Source organism: Rhinatrema bivittatum, chromosome 4, assembly GCF_901001135.1.
Source record: "Rhinatrema bivittatum chromosome 4, aRhiBiv1.1, whole genome shotgun sequence".
In the NCBI taxonomy this organism is placed as follows: domain Eukaryota; kingdom Metazoa; phylum Chordata; class Amphibia; order Gymnophiona; family Rhinatrematidae; genus Rhinatrema; species Rhinatrema bivittatum.
The window spans coordinates 33,741,312-33,754,274 of NC_042618.1; the positions used below are offsets into that span (position 1 = coordinate 33,741,312).

The 12,963-nt window shown below is 40.6% G+C and overlaps 1 protein-coding gene across 1 annotated transcript in view; it reads left to right on the forward strand.

Annotated features, from left to right (window-relative positions):
- EML1 (EMAP like 1) overlaps window positions 1–12,963 on the forward strand; it is a 265,065-nt gene that overhangs the window by 182,083 nt on the left and 70,019 nt on the right. Inside the window, 1 exon segment of the mRNA XM_029597926.1 lies at window positions 965–1,064. Coding sequence (XP_029453786.1) covers window positions 965–1,064 — 100 coding nt within the window.

A 12,963-nucleotide genomic window follows, 5' to 3' on the forward strand; every position in this document is an offset into this window, starting at 1 on the left:
GTGGCCACACAGACCTAATCCTTCTGATTAAGTGGTCTATATTTCCTTTCCTACCAACAAGCAGACATTTCACTACAACACTGTGGGTATCCACATACTGTTGTGTCCGTCTTAGCCTTAACAGCTTCCCTTTGGTTACTGCTGCTTGTACTTTTTTATCAGGTTGCAGCCTGGAGTCCTCTCCATACCTTCGCAGCCTATTATTGCTTACATTTGACTAGCCGGCATGCTCCATGTTTGGCCAGTCCGCCTACTCTTACTTTTTTCAATTCACTACCCAACATCCTTCCACGAACCCATTATGGTGTTGCGGATGCCCTCCGTTCCCATTTCCACCTCAGTCGTTACGCCTTTGCGCATCTGCGGTGTATCTGGTGCATTCCCGGGCATCCTCAGCTCGGTACTCACCCATTTGTGAGGACTACCATCCTGCTTGTCCTGTGAGAAAGCAAATGTTGCTTACCTGATGTAACAGGTGTTCTCACAGGACAGCAGGATGTTAGTCCTCACGAAACCCGCCCGCCACCCCGCGGAGTTGGGTCTGTATACTTTTATTTTAGTTTTGCTTGCGCTTTTTAGCTATAAGACGAGACTGAGGGAGACACCTGTGGCTCACAGGGATAATTGCAGGCTGGGCATGCTCAGTGCACCCAGTGTGCTAGTGTCAGTCAAAGCGTGTTGAAACTTTGACAGAAAAGTTTTCCGTACAGGGCTCCATCCTCGATGTCACCCATTTGTGAGGACTAACATCCTGCTGTCCTGTGAGAACACCTGTTACATCAGGTAAGCAACATTTGCTTTCTGCTTCTAAGGTTAAGTTATTGTTTGATATACAGTTGTATGTTGTAATGACTCATGAATAAATTCTGCAGAACACTGATGGAGACCAGTTAAAGGTTCCAACATCTTTTGATCTCTCCCTGGCTGAAAATGCACTGTTGTTCATACAATTTTTTTTTTATAGAAACAAGAGAAGCCAAAGTTTGTGCTGTGTGTGACCTTTTCTGAAACTGGTGATACAATAACAGGAGATTCCAGTGGAAACATCTTAGTCTGGGGAAAAGGTAATGTACAACTACTATTTTAATTTATTTATTTATTTATTTATGTATTGGTTTTGAAATTGCTGTGGTGTAGATCCCTTGCAGATGATCTTTAGGAATGCTGATCCAGTTTTTTTTCAAGAACAAATAGGGTCAGCGCTTGGCTTTTTGTGGAGATTCTCTGCTATGGCCACCAGAGTAAGTTGTCCTTAAGATTAACCACTTGGTGCAGCTTACCATTTCAGCTAAGCATCCTTAGATTTCACAAGACAGAGAAACCTAAACAATATTTTACAAAGTACTGAAGTGCACATTTGATATAACCAATCTAAGATGAATTATATGGAAATGATCCTCTGTGGACACTATTTTAGAGTTGCCCACATCTTTAAGAAGGGAGAAAAAAATAGTACAGAAATGTTTTGCTTTTTGGGGGGCAAAGAAGGTACCATAAGGAGCTGTTCGTACTTACCTGATGATGCTCTTTTCCCCTGCTGGGTTTTATCAAGAAGATCTTGTCTCCCCCCCCCCCCCCCCCACCCCTTCCCTCCAGCAGGAGTTTACAGGGAAGATGAACTCCTATATCACAGAAGAAGCTGTGAAAACATGGAAAAAAAATACATGTTACTTTAAGCATTTCATTTTTTCAGTTTGTATATGGTGCCTCACAATAAAGAGGAGAGAACAGTTCAGGTACTAATAAGGAAGAAAAGCAAGAAGAACAAAATGAGGGCATTAGGTGCCCAGATAAGCAAGTTTAAAGAGGCCAGTTTTAAGATGAAAATGGAAAGCATCATGAGCATCAGATGGTCATTCATTTCACAGATTGGGAGCAAGGAGACTGGGCTTAAAAACGATAGGTGATCTGCTTGGTGTGTGGGTTATGAAGAAGAGACCTTTAATGCAAGCGAAAAATAGGAAACAGAATATCAGGGAACAAGAGCAGAGAGATTGAGGAGCCAGACCATGTATGACTTTATAGGTAAAGACCTGGAGTTTCAACATTGCTTGGTACTCAACAGGAAGCCCATGAATGGAGGATGAGTAGGGACACTGCCTCCTTGTTGAGAAGTTTCAGTACTTTCTCAGAAATTTTCAACTGACTTGCACTTTCCATTTTCTAAAGTTACAACAATAATCTTTGTCTAAATATTATATTGGACATTGTCATTGAAGAAATGTTCTTTGTCCTTCAGAGTGCATGTGAATTCTAACAGTACCAGAATACACACACATTCTTTGCTTTGGATTACAACTTTGAAGGTAATTTTCAAACAGCCTACATAATGGTAAAATCTGCCCGTACATTGTATGCACAAAGTTTACCAAGTATTTTCAAAATGAACTGATGCGCGTACGTTTGCTTTTGACAATACTTGGGTAATTGACCAAGTATGCATTAACTTGCATAAAGATTCACCTCCTCTTTGGACTGTACACTTATGTGCATACTTTTTTAAAATCAAAAAGTATGGATGTGAGTGCTGATTCCACCTGATCTCAACCCTCTAGAATCCCTCTGCTCAGTTTGCATAAAAGTATGCACATAACTGTTATGTGCAGATTTTTCTCTGTTTAAAAGTAGGGCTGAAATAGCTATGACATGTGGGATGATGTGTCAGCTCCGAACAAAACCCTTCTCTCTAAGATCATAGAGGTTTGCTCTACTGAGAATGTGCATGAGCTCCCTCAGTCTTTTTTTTGTCCGAGCCTCAGCACAGATGTATACCCTTCCTCTCCAGGAATTTTTTTCATGTGTCTACCCAGACACAAAAAGAGAGGCGGAGGCCTCCTCCTAGCCTCCAAAAAGGAACTTGGATTAATCTCTCAACCCATACACACACCTCAGAAATTCGAAATCGGTCTCTTTAAATCACCCTCACTGCAAGTTTGCCTCATCTATTCCACCCCTGGCCTATTGGAAAATAATCTGTACCCATCACAACATGGATTTCGCAAAAACTATAGCACTGAAACACTACTACTTACGCTAACTGATAACATCATGAGAGGTTTCGACAGCGGTAAACATTACATTCTAATAATGCTGGACCTATCAGCGGCATTTGACACAGTAAATCATGAGATCCTATTAAATAGATTAGAAGAAATAGGACTATGCAACACAACAATCAAAAGGTTCAAATCATACCTAGATAACAGATATTTCCAAGTGCAAATCAAAAAAGCAATGTCAAAAAGAATAAACCTTTAAACAGGAGTTCTGCAGGAATCAGCCCTATCTGCCACACTAGTCAACATATACATGCTGCCGTTATGCCACCTGCTAGCTGGTCTGGGCATCTCACACTACATATATGCTGACGATATTCAATTAATACTTCCAATTAATGACTCAATTGAGAAAACATTAACCTTAGCCAGCATGTATCTAGATATAATAAAACAGCTCTTAAACCAGATGGAATTAGTTATTAACATAGAGAAAACAGAATTCCTTCATCTTGAACGAAAAAAAATCACAATCATTCAAAACCCGATCACAATCAATAACAACCAAAAATACAACTAGCAGAGAAAGTACGAAACCTTGGAGTGATTATCGATACGGAACTAAGTATGAAACAACATATATCTCTAAAAGTAAGAGAAGGTTACGCCAAACTGATGACTCTCAGAAGACTTAAACCACTACTAACACCAAATGACTTCCGGTCAGCACTACAAGCATTAATTTTTTCAAGCACTGATTACTGTAATGCCCTTCTACTAGGATTACCCCACACCACAATAAGACCTCTACAGGTATTACAAAACACAGCTGCAAGAATTTTAACTGGTAAAAGTAAAAGAGACCATATCACCAAAACCCTAATTGAACTACACTGGCTACCCATTGAACAAAGAATTCAATACAAGACTCTTTGCACCATACATAAATTAATACACGACGAAAAGGCAGAATGGCTGAACACAGCCCTTCACGTACACATCCCTAATAGAAACTTGAGATCAGCAAACAAAGCCCTACTAACTATTCCCTCAGTAAAAACAGCCAGACTAACGCAAGTAAGGGATAGGGCCCTATCCCTAGCAGGACCTATAATATGGAACACAATGCCTTTAGAAATCAGAACACAAAGAGACATCAAAGCATTCAAAAAAAGTTTAAAAACATGGCTATTTAAGCAAGCATACCACAAAGGGAATGAAGAGTAGAATCCAGAGAATTGTATGATGCAGTCCGAAGAACTCCCACACACACACATCAGCTTACTCAAATGGTGTGTGTGTGTGTATATATTTTATCTTACTTTACCTCTATTAGATTGCAAACAACAGAGGACCATACTTAAGTGTTAATTTATCTTATAGCCGATATACTTAAAGTTGACATGACTTATCACCACCACTAAGTAATATTTAATATGAAACTATGTTACAGTATTTGATGGCACCCGTTAAGTTAATATAATTCAACACATTTAAGTTTGAAATTATGTGCCTTATTGTGAACCGTTGTGACGGCAACTAGCTTAACGACAGTATAGAAAAGATTTTAAATTTTAAATTAAATCCCTCACCCCTCATTGAATTCTTAGCCGAGAATTTAGACTTTGACTACCCAAACATCATCCTAGGAGATTTCAACCTCCACGTTGATGCCTCCCCCCTATCCCCTAATTGTGAAGCCTTTCTCTCCTCTGTCAATGCCTTGGGCTTTGACCAGATAATCAACTCACCTACTCACAAGGCCGGTCACACCCTTGATTTAATTTTCACGAACACTCCTCTCCTCACAGCCAACCCCCCCCCCCTCCTGCACCCCAGTCCCCTGGTCAGATCACTCCCTCATAAAAGCCAACTTCACTATAAAAAAAAATTCCATCTCGCCCCCCACACACAAAAATACGATACTCTTCTGAAAACCCTGCAACCAGGAAGATCTAATTCTTGCCCTCACAGAGGCCATTGATAACCTAGACCTGGCCAGCCCTGATGCTGCCCTCTCCTGCTGGAACAATATCACCAATAACATTGCCAATAACATCTGCCCTGTAAAGTCCCTCAAGCTAAACCCTACCTGGAATTCAAAAAAACCTTGGTTCACTGGAAAACTAAAAAAACTCAAACAGGATTTAAGATCAAAGGAAAAGAAATGGCACAAAAACCCGTCCGCCCCCTTGCAAGCCGCTTACAAATCAGCTCTCCACATCTATAGAACATCCATACAAAAAACAAAAAGAGACTACCATGCGCAAAAAATTCACAAGTTTCAATACAATGCAAAAGCCCTTTTCACATTAGTCTCTGAACTCACAAAAACAGCCCTCCCCCCATCCCTGATAATGAAGCCAAAAGCAAATGTGAGGAATTAGCACTCTCAGGACAAAATTACCAAGCTTCTCCTTAGATTCCAGTCCTCAGCCCCGCACCTCCACACCACCAACTCTTACCTACCATCCATTCCTGAATACCCCCTAGAGTCCTTCGAAACTACCACCCCATCAGAAATCGAATCCATCCTTAAAAAAATGAAAGCAGCCTCCCACCCCTCCAACACCATCCCCACAAAATCCTTACTAACCATCCCTAACATCATTACCCTCCCTCTAGCTAATATCATCAATTGCTCGCTCACTCAAGGACACGTTCCAGACACACTGAAACAAGCTACCCTCAAACCCATTCTTAAGAAACCTAATCTTGACCCCAAGAACCTATCTAACTTCAGGCCAATCTCTAACCTCCCTTTTGTAGCAAAACTCGTGGAAAGAGTGGTGAACCTCCAACTCACGGATCACCTGGAAAAGAACAATCTGCTATTCCCGTCCCAATTCGGCTTTCGGAAATTCTTCAATACCGAAACTCTACTTATCTCTCTCACAGACACCCTCCTCTTAGGATTAGACAAGGGCCAATCTTTCATCCTTGCTCTTCTTGACATCTCATCAGCTTTCGACACTATCAACCACAATATCTTACTAGACAGACTTTCAGAAATTGGCATCAAAGGAACAACCTTGAACTGATTTAAATCTTACCTCCACAATAGAAGCTACAAGGTTAATATTGGCAGCAAAGAATCTAACCCCATAAACCTCACACGTGGAGTCCCCCAGGGCTCTTCATTCTCCCCCACGCTATTCAATATCTACCTCCTACCGCTCTGTAAACTCCTCGCCGACTTAGGCATTACTCATTACATATACACAGACGTCCAAATTGTCATCCTTGTAACAGAATCACTCCCCAAATCCCTTAAGATCTGGGATAACTGCCTTTCCTCAATTAATCACCTCCTCACCAGCATCAACCTTGCCCTCAACACAACAAAAACAGAACTCCTCTTCATCTCTCCAGACCATCACAACGGTCCTCACCCTGACTCTCCAGTAGCCAAGGTCCAACATGTCAGAGACCTAGGAGTCACATTAGAAAATCACCTAAACCTAAGAAAATTTATAAATGCTACCACGAAATAATGTTTCCACAAACTACACATTCTAAAAAAACTAAGACCACTTCTCCGTCCCTATGACTTTCGCTCAGTCCTCCAGGCTTTACTTTTTACCAAAATTGACTATTTATTTATTTATTTATTTATTTATTTATTTAACAGTTTTATATACCGACCTTCATAGTAAATAACCATATCGGATCGGTTTACAATTAACAAGAATAAAAAATTGCAACTATTGCAACACCCTCCTCCTAGGCCTTCCCGCTACCTCAATTAAGCCGCTCCAAATGCTCCAGAACGCGGCAGCCAGAATCCTTACCAGCTCCCGTAGAAGAGATCACATTACCCCCATACTCAAGGACCTCCACTGGCTCCCTGTACTCTTTAGAATCCTTCACAAGTCCCTTTCTATCATCCATAAAACCCTGCATAACCCTAACATTCATTGGCTGAATAACTCCCTGCAATACCACACATCAAACAGACCCACGAGATCGGCATACAAAAGGGACCCTCTGCATTCCTCCCCCCAACTCATCCATCACATAGCTACGAGAGAACGGGCTCTTTCCATCGCTGGACCAACCATTTGGAACACTATACCCGCTCACCTGCGCCAAGAACATTGTATCCAAACCTTTAAAAAAAACCTTAAAACTTGGTTCTTCTCACAAGCCTTCACCTAATCCCGCAGCCCCCAGATCTCTGCCCCCACCCGCCACTTCTTCTATGGATACGACTATATCCCAGACACCGCTCTACGATATATACTGGTCATATTGTAGATAATTGCCATATATTGTTATATTTCTTATACAACTGCAAATATTTGCCATATAATGTTATATTTCTTATACTATTGTAAATTTTGGCTATCATATCTTTCCTGGTTCCTGATGCTGCTTCTCCAGCCTTTTCTCCTAGTTCAGCTCCCTTATGTTATGTGTAACTTCGCATTTCCTTAGTTAAAGGTTTCCCCTGTTCTATGTAAACCGATGTGATATTTTCCTTGAATGTCAGTATAGAAAAGTTTTAAATAAATAAATAAATACTCATTTTTCAATACCAATTTTTTAATTATTTTGTTGCCTTGGCAGCCTCTCAAACAGTACTTTTCAATGCTACAAAAAAAGGGAGAGAAGATTTCTTCACAGAATGTCTAGAATAAAGAAGTCCAGAGTGAGTGGTTTCATTGATTGTGTATGTGATAGGAAGATGTCCATTACCAATGAACATATGATATCCATTATTTATTTATTTATTTAGAACTTTTATGTACCAACATTCAAATGAATATCACATCAGTTTACATACAACTGGGGTACAAACAACGTAACAGCTAGAATGGAAGGATAATAGTTACATCTAACAGGGAATTCGTAAGGAACGGGACAAGAGAGAAAGTGCGGTCAGGGAGACCTAGTGAAGAGACTAGCGAGGAGGATACAGATCCATGTAACAACTTTGTTAAGCGTACATTATATTACAAATTATATCCATAATAGTATTTATATTATGAGCTATATAACAGTTAAGTAGCAACAGTTATTGCATTGTTACAGTTATGTTATCAAGCTAGCTATATAATAGTTGAGTAGCAATAGTTATTACAGTATATTCCAGTTATGATACAAGGCTAGTTGGTCCGAGGTGTGGTTGGAATTTCGTGAATGCTTGTTTGAACGGCCAGGTTTTTAACTTTTACCTCTGACTAATACTATACCATGACCAGGCAAACTGCTACCACTGTGGTTTCATATCTCCATGGGTATAGAAATCCAGGGCCTAAAAAATGGAGGAACTGCATAAGACACTGAGGAGTCACAGTCTCTCCTCTTTTCAGAATGCTCCCCAGGTTTAGAGTTGAGCAGGAGCTTCTCTAAAAGATCTCATCGGTGAAACAGGCCAGGTCCTTGGGGTCAAGCAAACCAAAAACTAAGAAAAAGAAATGGTGGGGAAAAAGCATTGATCAGTGCAGCTGATGCTGTGACGCACCTTCCTCCGGTCTTGGTGTTGTCAACACATCGATCACAGGGATGCATAAGACACTGGATTTCATTTGTTCCATTATCCCATTAATTTAGATCCAATCTCCAATACAGTCTTTCAAAGTCCAGAAAATGTGCATGCAAACTCCTTCCAGGTATTAGAAGAGGATGTTCCACCTCCAACGGCATGCCAAAGAGCATATTAGCCCTTGGACCAAATGGCGTAATTGGTGAAAACTTTCTTTACCTCTCTAGCATCTAAGGATAAGAAGGATACTCTCCAACCTCTCCTTTCCAAAATATCAGATTTACTCACATGAGAAGGAATCCCAGCTTCCCCAATTAGAGTGTACACCCAATCAGATCCCTCATGAGGTGGTATTAGTCTAGCTTGCAGTGGAGACCAGCCAGACTGAGGAGGTTAACCAGGAATTCACCCCTCTGAGGTGACTAAGGTCCCTTCCTCGGTCATCCAGTTCATCACAGGGGTCCTGGATAAGTGTTCACTCTCTCTTTGGATCTGAAGACTGAAGATAATTCTCTCTGATCCCCCTATCTGAGCCTCCAAACCACTTGTGTCTGCTGGAGGACCTCTCATTCCATATTTCTGGAAAAGGTAGTTACAGTGCATGGAGTCTGTGTTCAAAAAGACAAGAATTCTTAAGTGAAAGTCTTCAGATTCTAGAGACTCTATCACAAACAGCAACCATTCCAATTCATGATAATTCTGCAGGAGTTACAAGCAAGAATGTGGGAGAACCCAATTTCCTGTGCCTCAGTAGCAAGAAAACTAGACCTCAAGTACAGAGTACAAAAATCACCAGGATATGGAATAATACAAGTACCTCACAATTATTAGTAGTGGAATCAGCTCTTAGAAAATATTTTAGCTTTCTTTTCTCTTTTAACACCCCACTGGGGAAGGATCCTAAGTTATTGAAGAATTTTGTTAAAGTATTCCAGAACTCCATGCTCAGTGCATGAATTTCTGTTCAGCAAGTCCTCATAGTTCAATATTTATATGATTGTATGCAAAAGCTGAAGTCTTTTCTTCAGTTATGCGATGCTGCCTTGGCATATCCACAGCCATTTCTAGACATGGAAGAGTTTATACGCCACCTTATTCAGTTCATTTATGAAGCATGTGGCATGACTGCTCGCTCTTCATTGGCCTCAACAGGAGCATATCAGATGGCTTGGTTACAGACCAGCAGCTTGCAGGACAATGTCCATGATAAGTTAGCAGACATCCCCTGCATGGGAGACCACATCTTCAGAGATAAACTCAGGGAAACTGTTGCTCAAATCAAAGAGCAACATGTGGCAGTCCAGTCTCTCAGCTCAGAGCAACAGTCTACTTCACGCCAGCTGTACTGTATTTTTAAAAGGCTGTGTTTCCAGACATGCCCTTTCCAACAATTTCAAAGGTACAGAATTCTGCTTTGCTTCCGCAATTGCTTCTGGCCCGAAGTCAACAGTGAGAACACAGTCAACCTAAAGCGGCCAACAGGTCCAACCTAAACCAGGGTCAAGTTTATTATCATCCTACAAATCCATCCTCCCTGGTAGGAGGAAGGAATCTGCTCTACATGGAGGAATGGCACAAGATTACCAAAGACTGCTGGGTACTCAGAATTGTGAAGTTTGGATACCACTTATGGTTTTCCTGACTCCCCATGCTTTCTCATTTCTTAGCCTCCAATCTCAAGCCGTTTCATGCAGCACAACCTACCTGTAAGTAGAGTCTTTTCTAAGTCAGTGAGCAATAGAATCTGTTCCACCCCAGCAGCATAGCCACGGGGCCTGCTTTCACTACTACTTTATCCCCAAGAAAACCAGGGGATTAAGATCCATCCTGAATTTAAGTAATCTGAACAAGAATCTGCTCTGGGAGAAATTCACAATGAACTCTTTCCACATGGACATTGTCCTTCTTTATCTAGAAGGGGGAATGGATGTGCCCTGGATCTGAAGGATGCTTATGCTCATTTTGATATCTGCCCCTTCCACTGGCTTTACCTATAGTTTGTGGTGGACTCCTCTCATTACCAATATTGAGTAATCCCCTTTGGACTATCCACAGCACCAAGGGTCTTCACCAAGTGCGCAGCTGAAATAGCACACCTTCATTGTCTGGGCATCCAGGTCATCCTGAACCTAGACAACTGGCTAATGACAGTGGCTTCATGGGAAGCAGTTTTCATTTCCCTATAGAAGTTGATTCAACTACTACAGTCATTAAGTTTCCTGGTGAACTTTGAAAAATTGATCCTAGTTACCACCCAGTCAATAAAATTCATAGGAGCATGGATAGATTCCCTACAGGAAATAGCCTTCCTTCCATCAGACAGGGTGAACACACTTAGAATTACTTACATATCTGGCTGCGCTCTGACTCATTTCCTGGGTCCGAGAGGGCCCGTGAACATTTTCTTGCCCGTAGCCTCTCCGCTGAGAGGTTGGAGGAATACCTGCTTCCTGTTCGGGGCGGAGACCCGGTGACGTCGTCCATCGGAGGAGGAGCCGGATAGGTATTTAAACCTTCCTATACCGGCGCAACGGCTAAGCCGCGTGCGGCCAAGGGGCGCGCGCCTTTGCCCACCTTAGCCCGGATTGGGACGGATTGGGACTGTTCTTTGTCAGTAGCGGCCAGGAGATCATCAAAGCTAAGTTTTATTTTCTTCTAATACATAATTTGAAAGCTCTTTGTTGGGTTAACCTTGGGGAATCTGACTATTTGGATGATAATCGCTATGCCTCATACAAAGAGGAAAGCGAAATTGAGGGAAACCTCTGTGTCATCAACTCCAAACAAGTTGATTCAACCCAGCATTAAGGAGTGTTTTCAAATCTTCCCCACAAATACACCGGAGGGAGCCGCAGATAACAGAGCTGTGGAGCAAGAGAAATGTTATCAGGCTAGTGAAATATCTCTGTCACCCGGTGCTCCAGAAAGACCTATCCCACCATCTGATAGGGTAGCTGAAACTCAAATTGTATTGAAAGACTCTACAATTAACCAGGACGGAAGTTCAAATGGAACCAAAGTCTCTGAGAGCATGGGAGAATGCTCACATGCTGAAATTAAAGACTGCTCCATTTTGTCATCTGAAGGGGAGAATGGGATATTAAAGCAACAACGGGATGTGAAACAAATAGAAATTGAGGACATACCTATAATAGTTCCAACAAAGTTCTCAATGGAGGAACTGGGTTTAATGATGGTGAATGTTCAGAGGTCAATAAATAATCTGACTAGAACTGTTCAGGAAGCTTTAAAAAATAATATTCTAATAGAGGAAAAAATTGGCAAATTAGAGGTGAAATCTAGATCAATTGATACACAACTTGTGAAAATACAGAACGTTCAAACAAATTTGATCAAATCTGTGACAGAAACAGAAGGTAAAATTGAATTTCTGGAAAATCAAAATAGAAAATACAATTTGAGATTATTAAATTTTCCTAAAACATACTTAATGACACCTAGAGACTTGTTTAACAGCTACTTTAAGAATATTTTGAAATATTTGGATAGTTCTATCCCTATACTATCAAAAATTCATTATTTACAACAATCACAAGTAGAAAAAGAACAGCAAAATCAAGGAAGTTTGGATTTAACAAACTTTTTGGAAAAGTCTTTTGAAGCACAGATAGAAAATAGGGCAACATTGCTGGTTCAATTCACATCTTTCCTTGAGAGAGATGCAGTATTGAAACAACATTTTAAAAATCAAAGTCAAAATTTCTATGGGTTTCCTGTTAGAATCTTCCCAGATGTAACCCAGGTAACTCAAGTGAGACGAAAAAACTTCATTGCTTTAAGGAAAGAAGTGATAGAAAAAGGGATACAATTTACTTTAAAATACCATTGTAGATGCTTCATTAAGCATGGAGACAATAGGTATGTCTTCAATACCCCAGAACAGCTTCGTAACTATTTGGATTCACACCCGTAGATATTGTTTTATGTGGAGAATCAATGTTATGAAGGTGGGGGAGTAGTATAGAAGTGTTGGGTAAAATTTTTTTTTTTTGCTTTTAAATTGCTCCATGTACTTAGCTGTTGATGATGATCTCCTTTTTCCTCCATATTTCTAGTGATTGGATGTTATGCAATATTATTATATTGAGAAATGTATTATTCTTTTACTGTCTTTGTATTGCATACATCTTATAATTTGTTTGTAATTAAACTGAAATGCAATAAAAATAAAATTAAAAAAAAAAAGAATTACTTACATATCTACTGCTGAATGCAGATCAGATAACAGCCAAAGACATTCTTGTTGCTCTGGAACACATAACAGCAAGAGTTCATAAAGTTCTGCTGGTCTGCCTTCATATGCGACTTTTACAGTGGGGTCTCCAATCCCAATGGAACCAATTAACTCAGCCCTTGAAAATCTCTGTGGATGTCTCTCAAAGAATGAAATAGGAACAACGCTGATGGCTACAATCCTTGATCCTCCAAGAGGGAGCACCACTGCTGCTGCTTCCCCTC